Genomic DNA, 13,531 nt, shown 5'->3' with positions numbered 1-13,531 from the left:
CCCATGAAGCAGCCAATATTAAAGAAACAATAGCATTGTTGAAATAAATGTTTAAGATCAAAGGGTAACATACATCTGCATAATTTCCGTAAGATTGGTTGAAAGGAAAAAAAAAGCTACCTCAGTCCTTGTTTAAATATTGCTGCCTGCCAAGGATTTTGGTTATTAATTTTCTCTCAGGTTGAGGAGACAAGGACTGAGAAAAATTATTTGGATTTGAGCGTCTGGAAGATCTATGTGATTCCTACTGTGCATTAACTAGTTGGACCTTAACGTTGGAGGGACATGCATTAAAGAAAGCGAGTAAAATCAGAGAATGGGGTCTTCTGGTAAATCTCATACTTTGGTTTGTAAGAAAACTTGTATACACGGAAGTTTACCAATTTTCCGGAATCAGAAAATAATAAAATACACATAACGTTAACCAATTTGGAATCCTACCCCTACCTTCCTTTCCCCTCTCTATCCAGTGAGTTAGCTTCTCATACCAGCTCTCGATTTACCCGAGCAAACACTGTTTATACCGAAGGCCCTGGCAACGCTTCTGCCTCACCCCCAGTTCCGGCCGGGCTCCCCAGCTCCAGGAGCCCCAAACACAGGTTCCAGAGGCCAGCACGGAAAGCACAGCCGGACTCTCGAAGGCGTGGGAACCGGAGCGGGGCGCTCCTCCTCCCAGGTGGGGCGGAGCCGGGCCTCGCTGGGCAAGTGCGTGAGGCCGCGCCGGGCGCTCAGTCGCGGCGGGCGTTGGTGCGCGGGGCTAGGGGCGCGCTCGCACCGCTCTGGGGCTGAGCCCAGCCAGGGTCCGCGCGCGGAGCCACGTCGGAGCGCGCCGTCCCGACCCACCCAGGCGCTTTGCCCCGCCCCGACGTTCTCGCCAGTGGCCTAACCTGCTTGACTCGCCGCAACTCCCGGCGGCAGCAGGTGGCCTCGGACTCGCCGCCGTCACCGCTGCCCGAGCGGGCCGCGCGGCCCGGAGCCCTCTCGGTCGCCCCCGACAGGCGGGATGGAGCCGGACGGGGACCTGGAGGAGCTGGCCCGGCTGCGCTCCGTCTTCGCCGCCTGCGACGCGAACCGCTCGGGGCGCCTGGAGCGCGAGGAGTTCAGCGCGCTGTGCGCGGAGCTGCGCGTGCGGCCGGCCGACGCCGAGGCCGTGTTCCAGCGGCTTGACGCCGACCGCGACGGCTCCATCACCTTCCAGGAGTTCGCGCGCGGCTTCCGCGGGACCCACCGCGGGAGACGGCGCTGGGGCCGGGGGCCGCGGGAGCCCGCGTTCACTGCGGCCCTGGTGGGGTCCGACCCCGGGGACAGCCAGGAGGACGAGGGCGACGAGGACGCGGCGGCGGCACTGGCCGCCCACTGGGACTCGGCGAGCCCGGGCCAGGCTTGGCAGGACTTCCAGGCGCGACTCGGGGACGAGGTCAAGTTCATCCCCAGGTGCGTGTGTGGTTTGCAGAGCGGAAGGTGGTGGTGGTGTTTCTGTCCTCCCTGGGACGCTGCCATCTCTCCCTCTTACACTCGGAGTGTGCAGACCCAGTGGACCCTTTCTCTCTCTCTCTCTCTCCTCTGTCTCTCTCTCTGTCTCTCTGTCTCTGTGTCTCTCCCTCTCTCTCTGCCTCTCCCTCTCTCTCTCTCTGTCTCTCCCCCTCCCTGTGTCTCTGTGTCTCTGTCTCTTTGTCTCTGTCTCTCTCTCTCTCTCTCTATCGCTTTCCTCCTTTCACCGACGCACTTTTAACTCTTCCAAGACGGGATCCCCTAGAGTTAAGGAAAAGGAATGCGTTCGGAGTCATAGTTCGGGGAGAAAGTTTCACCTGCTCATTTCTCAGTTTCACAAGCCGGAGTGAAATCCACAGCGTCCGGAGATTCTTCCGGGGCGCTGGTTTAGGAGCGCTCCCCGAACCTCAGAGACTTGATTACCTCACCTCCCACTCCTGGCCTCCAGGCTGCACCCGGAGCAGCAGCGCTCGGTGACCCGGTCTGCTAGCCAATTTGCCATTCTCTATGGTGGTTTTTGTGTTTGTTGTTTTCCTGCTACTACGTAGAAAACGACATTGTTGCGCATTTATATTGCTGCAGGTTCAGGGCATGGTGGGAAAGATATTCAGGTTTTATTGAGATTAATTTGCATCTGTCTCTGCCTAGAGTCATGGTATGTCTTGAGCTATTTTCACTTCTTCCTCAGGCACTACAAACATCTTAATACTATAAAATGTTTTTCTGCTCTCTGGATTTTCATTGAAATTTTATGCATCTCTGGTTGTCATTATTAGGAAGATCTGAACATTTTGCTTGGCAGTTCACATATCTGAGACATAAGACTCAGAAAAGGAAATAGCCCTGGAAGGCAGCAGTGGCCTGGCTCACCCATTCACCGCTTAGACCTGCAGGGCTGGGAGTCCTCACTTCTTCCTCCGCCCAGCTTCTCCCTCCTGTTTGGAAAGTTCAGGAATACTGGGCATGGAAGTTTACTCACTGCAGTATAAGAGAGATTGTGTAGAGAAAGTGGGCTTGATACCCATCTTTTCTGTTACTTACAAATGAGTGAAAATGCAGTGTCTCCACCAGGGAAGTAGAAAAATTTAAACTTCGCTATAAACCATATACTTTGAATCATCTTTCATCTGTAACTTGGTTTGGGTCCAGCTAGTTTAAAAAGGTAACAATATTAAGAATAAGAGTCAGACCACACCGTATTTTACACACACACACACACACACACACACACACTGAACTACTTTTCAGAGTTGCTAAGTCTCAGCAGCCAATATTTGACACTTAACCTTTAAATGATGAAAATGACCTTCTTAGGATCAGCATACAACCAGGTCTTAATATTATTGGTGACATCATTATTATCACGATGCCTTTCCGACTCTTGAGATGTTATTAAATGTAATGGCACCAGCGTCACCTGGTAGACTTGTGTCCTAAGTCCCTGAGAGATTAACAAGGACAATATTTGCCTTCCTGTACTCGTTCAAGTGGAAAAGAACTAAACTGAATTGCTTCACCTGATTGTTACTATGGCAGCCGTTAGCTGTTTTGGTAAATTGGGTTGCTTCTATTCTACTTCCTCATACAGCTGTTCATCTTCCCTTCCTCCCATTCAGATGTGATAAACATCTTTCCTTATTGACAATGTCATTGCCATTATTTCAGCCAAATTAATTCTGCAAACATTGTTGAGTGCCTGTTTTGTGCCACTGTCTTAGGTACCTTCCTAGGTACTTGGAGACAAAGAGAAGGAGGAGATGTGGTTCATGCCCTCAGGAAGTTCATAGTGTGGGTGAAATACTTCTCAAAAATTTCCTCAGAGAACATGTAAAGGCAGGAGGGTTATTTGTAGAGTTATCTGCATGTATTGTGGACATAACCCAGTAAACTGCCTGCAAGCAGGAACTTTCTTTGAATTCTTGAGGTTTTACCTTTAAAAAAAGAAGTCACGTTCACTTTATAATATACTGGGGCTTGGTTTACCGTAAAATATTATATATTCTTCCAGGGGGAAAATTGTCTCTCTGGGAAACTGTGCCATTTCATCTGGTGCCTTAGTTTCCCACCTGGCACTCCATCTTCCCCCAGGTGGCACCCTGTCCCACGCCTATCCTAGGGGGGTATTTGTGTACAGTTTAAGCAGAACAGATATCAGATATAGGAATGTTTGGTTCCTGCAAAAGCAAACTGTGGTAGTGATTTCCATTTCAAAGATCATTCAAACTCTTAGATCAAAATATTAAACAAATTTGGGTTAAAGTCCTCAGTCATCGATAATTGTAATATTAGAGAGAAAATAATATTGCACTGCGAAAGAATAAAAATGCTCTCTGGGTGGTGTGTTAAATTCTCAAGTTGGTCTTCTCTTAGAAACTGAGGGACTCCTTTCCTTAAAAGTTGGGGAGGGGGAGTGTCCCGCCAGGTGTCACTGTTAACCTGAGCTGGGCAGGTGTAAATGGTCCAGAGGGTCAGGATGGGCCGTTACCACTAGTTCCAGTAAGCTGGAACTAGGTCAGCCAGCAGGTGAAACCAGAATGGCCAAGGCAATGTAGTTACTTAAGAGAATTCCAGAAGGAGGATTGTATCAGGCCAAGAAAAATCCATGAAGTGGGAAGAGAATGTCTGGGGAGAAACAGAGAGCAGAGTTGTAATTACCTAGTGAAGCCAGTTTCTGGTGTCAGGGGCATTATCTTGGTGAAAGGGAAGTTTGTATCCAGTAGGTACTCAATAAATGTACTCAATAAATATTTGCTGAATGTTCTTTGATTCCCTGCTTCATATACTGAGAATGCAGTTAGTTCATGCTGCATGCATTCTCTTCATTTCTTTTGTTGGTTCCCTCCCTATATTTTCACATTCTGGTGAGAGCTGGTATCTTCCGAGATTGGCAAAGAGAGAAGGATATAGGGTGTGTGTGTCTGTGTCTGTGTGTGTGTGCGTGTGCATTGAGCATTCGACTGCGGCGGGGTCATGACAGGAATTCACCTCTCTCCTCTCGTCAGAGCCGAAGCTTTTCAGAGTGTTCTCAATTCCATTTGTAGCGATTTGAGTGTCATTTGTGGACTGATTCACTTTAACTTAGAACCCCACGTTCTCACAAACAGAAATGCGAGGGTCCAGCTGGCACCAGAACCACAATGGACTTGTGAATGGGCACCAGTTTTGCCACAGTAGCCAAATTAGACCCAGGGTGGGTGGGGGCCTCTGGTGTAACAGGGGTTAGCGTGATTGGTGACGTGCCAGACAGGGCTGGGGCGGGACTTGTTCAGGCACCAAAATCAGACCTGTGTGGTCAAGCTGTTTCACATGATTTGTGCCCTTTCTACACACACAACGCTGAAGAAGAGTCTTCTGTTGAATAACTTAGAAACAAGAAATTTAATTGAGAAGAACCAAAACTACCCACGTGTGAACTGTTATGTGGATTGTCAAAAAGGTTTACTTCGGCACGTCCACATAACTATGAAGATGATGTCTAAAATGGAGAGGAAAAGCAACAGGTGACACCAATCCCACTTAACTAGGACGTTTTAGAAAACACGAAGCCACAAGTAGGCAGAGGCATAGTTTCATGGTCAGGGACTCCTTTACATTTCCCTTTCTTGGGGTCCACTTTAGGGCTTTTGCCTCTGATAGTCTTCTTTTGTAATAGTGCAGTTGCTTCAAAAGCCCGCTTCACCTTAATGGTATGGTGCTTGGCAGGATGGGAAAGGGAGAGGAGAGATGGACGCAAAGGGAGAGGTAAACACAGAGAGGACTGGAGACACAGGGTGAGAGGAGGCAGAAGACAAGCAGACAGAGAGACACTGATTGATTAGATAGTGCCTCACTTGTCCCTCTCTTCCCACTCAGTGAGGGTATGGCCTTGAGACAGCTTGGGATGCGAGAGTTAAATCAGCTCTTCTCTGTTTGATCTCAGCTCTTGAGTATCTTCCACATGTGAGCATCTGGGTGCTTTGGACTGTGTTTTTCTTTTTTTTTTTTTTTTTTTTTTTTTTTGCAGTACGCGGACCTCTCACTGTTGTGGCCTCTCCCATTGCGGAGCACAGGCTCCGGAAGCGCAGGCTCAGCGGCCATGGCTCACGGGCCCAGCCGCTCCGCGGCACGCGGGATCCTCCCGGACTGGGGCACGAACCCGTGTCCCCTGCATCGGCAGGCGGACTCTCAACCACTGCGCCACCAGGGAAACCCCTGGACTGTGTTTTTAATGTTTGAAGATAAGTATATTTTTTTCACCCATATTGCCAGTAATATCTGCTACTCATCCAGGGAGATAGAGATTGGTTCCAGCCTTGAGGCACCATAGTGGGTTGGACTTCAGTCCTGCAAGAGGTTCAAAGATGTTTTTGACTGTGTGTGATGCTTACCTTTGGCACTGGCTTTGAGGCCTATCAGTGTGCTAGCCACAAGCTTTCCAGAGATTTCCTGCCGTTTCTGCATTCAGAACTGGGGATATATATATATGTATGTGTGTGTGTACATATATATATATATATATGTATATATGTATATCTTTATATGTCTCTATCTCTATATATAGATTATATATATCTTTATTTTCTGTTTCTGGTCTGTTGCTGTTTGGTTTTCCTGTTCAGTATATCCTCTGTCACAATTATGTGTCATTACGCTACTGCTGAGTGGGAGAAACCTGTCCATTTAAAGCACAGCTCTTCCTTGAACCATCCAAACCTTGCTCCTGGGCCTAGCAGGAGTCCCTGTATGGCTTATTTTTTATGAGCTCTGCTTGCGTGTGGTGGCCCCTTCTCGTTCTGATATTTGAATTTCATCTCGAGGTAGTAATTGCTTTTTGGCCTCCCGGCCCCAGAAAGGTATTCTGGGCTCCCATCCTTAGAGGACTGCCAGTTTTGGCCATACAGACAGTGGCCTGCTCTGACCCTCAGATCTCACTGATTGTTCAGAGCTCTGCTGGCAGGTTTTGGTGAGAGACTGTTTACTCAGCCCTTATGGTATGGGTAAAAAGAAAAAGGCTTAAGATGGGGTGTCATTGGAAGACTACCCTCCAAGGACCACAGACTCTTCTCTAACTTGTCTTTTAGCCTGAAGTTTTCATTTACTTCTCTCCGGAATCACTGTTCAAATACACGGTCACTTTGAGCTTGTAAAACCTGTTTCTTGATTTCTTCCCAGGTTACATGATTTTATTTCATTTGTAAAATGGAAGTAGCTGAATCGGGCTGATCGGCCTTGAATGGAGGCTTAGAGGCTGATGGCGGAGAAGAGAGCCTTTGATGATGGGGGAGGTTAGGATGCTGAGGTGATTCAAACGTCTGCTTTTTTCTCCTAAGAGGATATACAGTATACTTTCTTGCTTCATGTGTAGCTTGTGAGAGCTTAGTTGCACCTGGCTGCAGTATATCGTTGGAGGGAAGAAATGGGAAGAGAGTATTTATCGTGGGTATTTGGGCTGCTCCTATCTGACTCTGTTAGTCTCATATCACGTTGTAAAATGGAAAGTAAACACTGTTTCCCAGAGGAAAGCTGTAATGATGGAATGACACGTATGATTTCTTTGATATTAATTCCTCAAAAAAACAGTTTCACTGCTTCAACTGGTAAATATTTGGGGTCTTTCAAATTATAATTGCCTTTGTCAGAGTAATTATAAAAAGAGAAAAGTGAATTTTAGCCCTTAAGGCCTTATGTATATGTCTTATAAAAACAAGACATATAGATGCAGTAGCTCAGACGTGTTTCTTTCATTCTTTCTCTAATTCCCTTGGTATTCATGTGCCTGCCAGTGTCCCAGGCACTAGAGAGACTCCTTCGTAGACCTGACCTTCAAGGAGCTCATTGTCTCACGTTTTTAAATACTTAGGAGTTTCTGACATCTGAAGGACCTGAGATGCAGTATAATAAATGCAGAAAAATACCTCAGGGCACATCTCCAGACTATGGACATTTCATGTCAAGAGTGTTTCTCAAATTGGGGGCCCTTTGGGTCTTTATGTGTATGCTTGGCAATCTTAGAAGACTAAACATTTATGTTTTCATTTTATGTTATCATTATATGATAATATAAAACAAATTAATTCGAGCACATTTGGAATCACCTGGATGACTCTTACATGACAGATTTGGCTACACTGTTTCAAAACCTGCCTCTGTGTTTAAGATTGTATGGCATCTGTTCCTTGTCATGCATGGGCTGATGAGGAAGGCACAACAGTGGACTTGGTGCAAGTGATGTGTCCACGTAAATTGAAAGTGACCAACAACACGGAGTGTTGGGTTGTCTGTGTCCTCAATGGAAAAGTGATCAGGGAGTGGGGTTTTGATCCTGTAAGTGTGGCTGGAAAGCGCAGCACACAAGCTGCCAGGACCATACTGACATTGGCTGTGGGGGTGTAGTTTCAGTAGAAGTGCATCCCTTGTCAGTTTAAATGAATGTTGCTAATTCTCATTCCACTGATTTTGCAAATGCATGTTGGTCACATAAATGTTTGGGAGCTATAAGTATAAGGAGTTTATATCTGGTTTATGTTTGTTTATAGTTAAGTGATGTAATATAAACAATATTTATATCAACTCTGGAATCCATAGGAGATATTTTCTTTAATAAGGTCTACATGTTTATCAAGTGTGAGAAATACTGTTCTAAAAGGACTTGAAATCCTCAAGAACTGTATAAGATTGAAAACATTAGTTTCTCTATTTTTCATTGCTTATCGATCTCATCCGTCATTTAAATTGAGGGCATAATATTGTGGAAGAAGTTCATCTTAAATTGTTCCCAGTCTTAAGGATCATTTTTGTTATTTGCCCACAGAGGAAACTCTTCTTGCCTTTTCCCTATGTCATTCATTCACTCCTTCATTTAAAAAACTTTTCTTTTAATGCATGTGTGCCTGGAACTGCACCAGGAATGGGGTGCTTTAAAATGATATCCAGTCAAAACTCAAAAGTTCCTTAGACAGTTTCTCTCTCTCCAAAGGGGATGGCATCAGTGAGCGTAATGAACGGGAAGAATCACAAGGTGGGTGGTCTGGGTCCAGCTCTCACTGGGGGTCAGAAATCAAGCAGACCAAATTGACAGATGAATGGATAAAGAAGATGTGGCACATATATACAATGGAATATTACTCAGCCATAAAAAGAAACGAAATTGAGTTATTTGTAGTGAGGTGGATGGACCTAGAGTCTATCATACAGAGTGAAGTAAATCAGAAAGAAAAACAAATACCGTATGCTAACACGGTATATATATGGAATCTAAAAAAGAAAAAAATGGTTCTGATGAACCTAGGTGCAGGACAGGAATAAAGATGCAGACATAGGGAATGGACTTAAGGACACGGGGGTGGGAAGGGTAAGCTGGGACAAAGTGAGAGAGTGGCATTGACATATACACACTACCAAATGTAAAACAGATAGCTAGTAGGAAGCAGCCGCATAGCACAGGGAGATCAGCTTGGTGCTTTGTGACCACCTAGAGGGGTGAGATAGGGAGGGTGGGAGGGAGACACAAGAGGAAGGGGATATGGGGATATAAGAATACGTATAGTTGATTCACTTTGTTATACAGGAGAAACTAACACAACAATGTAAAGCAATTATACTCCAATAAAAATGTTAAAAAAATAATAAGGCATTAATTTAAAAAAGAAAGAAAAATCAAGTGGACAAACTAAATTCAGGGAGTTTCTTCCTCTCTTCAGTAGAGCAGTTATCTCCATTTATCTTGTGTGGTGGTGTCACAGTTCCAGCAAGAGAGACTCTAGGCCCTGTCAAATTATCTCCACGTTCCCTCCTCTTACCACCCCGTGGGCTGTGACTGATGTAGTGGAGGGGGGCTCACAGACTCTGAAGCCTCCGGGGCCAGGCAGGTAACATAGACCTGGTGGAGTGGAGTTGGGGCCCAGTAGCAGCCTCTGCTTCATATGCTGGGGGGACGGACAGATGCTGCCATGCAGGACATCGGCCCAGTTTTGCCAGCGACGCCAACTTATAAAGGATGGTGAAAAATCCAGATTTTAGGTAGGAATCTCCAGTTTTGCATATTCCATGAAGGACAAAGCACAGAGGCGGGAAAGATACTTTTTCCAGTTTGCAACCCCTGTTTCCTACCTGAGAATGTGCCCTAGTAAATTTAAGTGTCAGGCGTGATCTTGCTTTGAAGATTCGTGTTGATGTGAACATGTGGTTCCATGGTACCCTAACTTAGTATTTTAATCATGCTACTTCTTCCCCTTCCAAGTTTGTGGGATAGTATTTTGACCCAAAGATAGTCTGTCTGTACTCTCTTTTTTTGCTCTTGGGTGTTCTTGTAGTTTCCTGAGTTACCTTGTTCAGGCTTAACAGATGTTGCTGTACAGTATTTTCTGCCTCCAGATTTGCTGCCCTGATGGTGTGTCCTTGGAGGAGGAGGGCTGAGCTCTGAAAGCATTGAGATGTCCAGAACACCTTTTACCCTGATGTCTTTCTTTCTCTTCATTTGAAGCTGAAAGTATTTGTCACTGTTTTAAGATATGTTAAAAAAAAAAAAAGGAATGAAATAAAAATAAGGGAATTTAGTGATGAGAGGTTATATTTTCTGGTACCACAGTGGTATTTCCTTTCATTATTGGAATATTTTGTCCTTCAGTCAAAAAAAAATTTATGGGGAGGAAAAGATGCTCATTACTAATCATCAGAGAAATGCAGATCAAAACCGTAATGGAATATTGCCTCATACCTGTTAGGATGGCTGTTATCAAAAACACAGAAAGTAACAATTGCTAGTTAGAATGTGGAGAAATTGGGACCCTTGTACATTGTTGGTGGGAATGTAAATTGGTGCAGCCACTATGGAAAACGGTATGGAGGCTCCTCAAAAAATTAAAAATAGAACTACCACATGACCCAGCAATCCCACTTCTGCATGTATATCCAAAAATATGAAATCAGGATCTAGAAGAGATACCTGCACTCCTGTGATCATTGCAGCACTAGTCACAATAGCCAAGAGGTGGAAACAGCTCAAGTGTCCATTGATAGATGAATGAATAAAGAAAATGTGGTATATACATACAATGGAATATTACTGAACTATACAAAAAGAAGGAATTTCTGTAGTATGTGACAACACAGGTGGACCTGAGGACATTAGTCACAGAAAGACAAATAAGGTATAATTCCACTTATATGAGGTATCTATAGTAGTCAACTCTTAGAAAGTTGAATGGTGGTTGCCAGGGACTCAGGGATTGGGAAATGAAGAGTTGCAGTTCAGTGGATTATAGAGCTTCAGTCGTTCAACATGAAAAAGCTCTAGAGATCTGCACAATAAGGTGCATGTAGGCAACAATACCGTACACTTAAGAGTTTGTTAAGAATAGAGATTTCATGTTATATGCTTCTTAACCACAAGAAAAGCAAACATATGGAATACAAAATTTCTTTTTTACAGAGATAAGAAATTGGGATAGCTACAAAAGCTCTGTGTCTCATATCTTTTTGGATCAGTACCAAATACAGGCTCCGTCAAGGTTTGCCCTTTAAATATACTCACACCTGTCGTTTTCAGGTGACCAAGCAGAAACACTCAAAATAATGACACATTCTGAGAGCTCCCTCCCACCACGCACACTGAGGGCAACCGCTCTCTTCAATTTCAGTTTTTGGGGGGCATTTTATGGGCATGTTCAGCCATGACACCCCCTCGCGATCATTACAATTATGGAGCATGCTCAAAGTGACCATTTTGTTATAATGGTATCTCTGACCTAGAGTGGTTTTTTTTTAATGTCTGGATAGAAAACAAACAAGTGGGGCTTCCCTGGTGGCGCAGTAGTTGAGAGTCCGCCTGCCGATGCAGGGGACACGAGTTTGTGCCCCGGTCCAGGAGGATCCCACATGCCGCGGAGCGGCTAGGCCCGTGAGCCATGGCCGCTGAGCCTGTGCGTCCGGAGCCTGTGCTCTGCAACGGGAAAGGCCGCAACAGTGAGAGGCCTGCGTACCGCAAAAAAAAAAAAAAAAAAAAAAAAGAAAACAAACAAGTGCAGATGAGTTATTCATTCTGAAATCTGGGTGCAGCGGTGGAGGTTTCACCTGCTGTGAGCCTCTTGTGGCTGCCTGGTCCAGAGGTGGAGGGGCGGTGGGAGGTTGAGGCAGCCGGCACTGGCTTGTTGCCCATCTCCTTAGGCATGGGGGTTGCACAGTGCATCCCCTGGTGTGACCCACTCACCTCGTAATTCTTGCTCCTGTAGAACAGTTACAGTCTGCTCTGGCTGAGGTGGACGAATTCCTGAGGAGTCAACCAACATTTGCTTAGAAAATCCATGTTTTAGGACGTTCATATATCATGTTTTCTAATGGACATGCCATAAACTAGTGTTTGTGTTTGTGATGCAAATATGTTTTCTTTTCCTCCTTGGGGATCTGTTGGCATAGCATGTACTTCAGTCTGGCAGAGATGGTTAGCCTGGGGATGTCAGTGAATGAATTACAGTGCATGCATTTCTACTCTAACACAGCACATGTATTCTAGACAAACCTAATGTTCTGCAAACACACAAAGGACATATGGAAAATAAAAGTAGGGATGGGGCTGATCTCTCCATATCTGTATAGCTTTGCAACCAGCATACTCAGAAAACCAGTAACAATCTGAATAAGATATTAGCACAATAAAAAAGTCACATTAGTTGCTTAATAGAAACATACGACAGTCCAGGGTACCAGTACAGAAAAACTGTAAACGTTTTAAAGCAAGTATAGGATTTTGCACTTTGTTTTGTAAGGTGAAGGTAACTCGGTGGATGGAGGTACCTGGGTTGTGGCTGCTGGGTTACAGGAACAAGGACAGAATGCACAAAGACAATGCATGTGTACCGTCTGTGCTGGGAGGAAGCCCCCAGGGAATGGGCATTGTGTCCAGACTGAGTTCACCTGCAGCCGGCTGCCTTCAGCTGTGGTAATGGGCTTGCACTTGGTGACTGTTACTTGGGCTCAGAGCATCCACATGCTGGGAAATGCAACTTCCACTTCTGCGTCATTCACCTATTGACCTAAGGGATGAGCTAATTGATGCTATAGGAACATGCAGTGTGTCTGAGCAGTCCTAGTCTTGAGTGAAAATGCATGGGAGGCTAAAGCAAGGCACAAAGCCAGAAATGAGGGTTAGATTGATTCTGTGTGTACAGGTCCGGAGGTTTTATATTGGTCGAAAAGGGATAGTGCATTGCCTCTCTGCTAAAAGATGACAGTGAATAAGCTGTCTTCAGGCTAATAAATATCTGTCCACAAAAGTCCACAGGTCTGTTGGATAGGCTGTGATAGGTTCATCCTAATGAACCCTGGTGAGAATTATAACGTTATGTTGTAGGTGAGCATTTGGGCCATTAAAAAGTAACCTATTCTGTTGAAGAGTATTTTAAATTAAAGTTCTTATTTAGCAACTGAATAAGAATTCAGTTCTTATTGAATTCAATTTATTCAACCAAGTAAGCTGAATAACCTTATTCATCTGTTTTAAGCAGTGCTAGGATATACTCATGGTGAAGCTGGTACATTTGTTTATGCAATTAACCCCAGGGAAAGTACAGTGATATAAGCCACTGAGTTAGTTAGAGAAATAGAGCCAATAAGATGTGAGCGTGTGTGTGAGCGTGTGTGTGTGTGTGTGTGTGTGTGTGTGTGTGTGTGTGTGTAGGTGAGGGGGCGTGGATTTATTTTAAGGAATAGGCTCACACGATTGTGGAGGCTGGCAAGTCTGTAATCTGCAGGGTGGGCCAGCAGGCCGGAGACCCAGGGAAATGCTGATATAGCAGTTTGAGCCCCAAGGCAGTGGGCTGGTAGAATTCCCTCTTCCTTAGGGGTGCTCAGTCTTCATTTAAAGGTCTTCAGCTCCCTGGATGAGGCCTGCCCACGTTCTGGAGGGTAATCTGCTTTACTCCAAATCTAACTGATTGAAATGTTAATCTCATGTACAAAAGACCTTCACAGCAACGTCCAGACATGTATGACCAAATATTGGAGCACTGCAGCCTAGCCAAGCTGACACATGACATTAACCATCGCAGCTACTAAAAAAAGTTTT

The 13,531-nt window shown here is 45.1% G+C and overlaps 1 protein-coding gene across 1 annotated transcript in view; it reads left to right on the top strand.

The window, feature by feature from the left end:
- The first annotated feature begins 767 nt into the window (after positions 1 to 767).
- The window catches only part of RASEF (RAS and EF-hand domain containing), a 69,111-nt gene continuing 56,347 nt past the window's right edge, over positions 768 to 13,531 (top strand). The window contains exon 1 of the mRNA XM_060014934.1: positions 768 to 1,434. Within this exon, the coding sequence (XP_059870917.1) occupies positions 1,004 to 1,434 (431 nt within the window). The 5' untranslated portion in view covers positions 768 to 1,003. The remainder of the gene's footprint in view (positions 1,435 to 13,531) is intronic.

The sequence above is a fragment of the Delphinus delphis genome, chromosome 6 (genome assembly GCF_949987515.2).
Source record: "Delphinus delphis chromosome 6, mDelDel1.2, whole genome shotgun sequence".
Lineage (NCBI taxonomy): Eukaryota > Metazoa > Chordata > Mammalia > Artiodactyla > Delphinidae > Delphinus > Delphinus delphis.
This window is presented reverse-complemented; position numbering and strand designations above follow the sequence as displayed.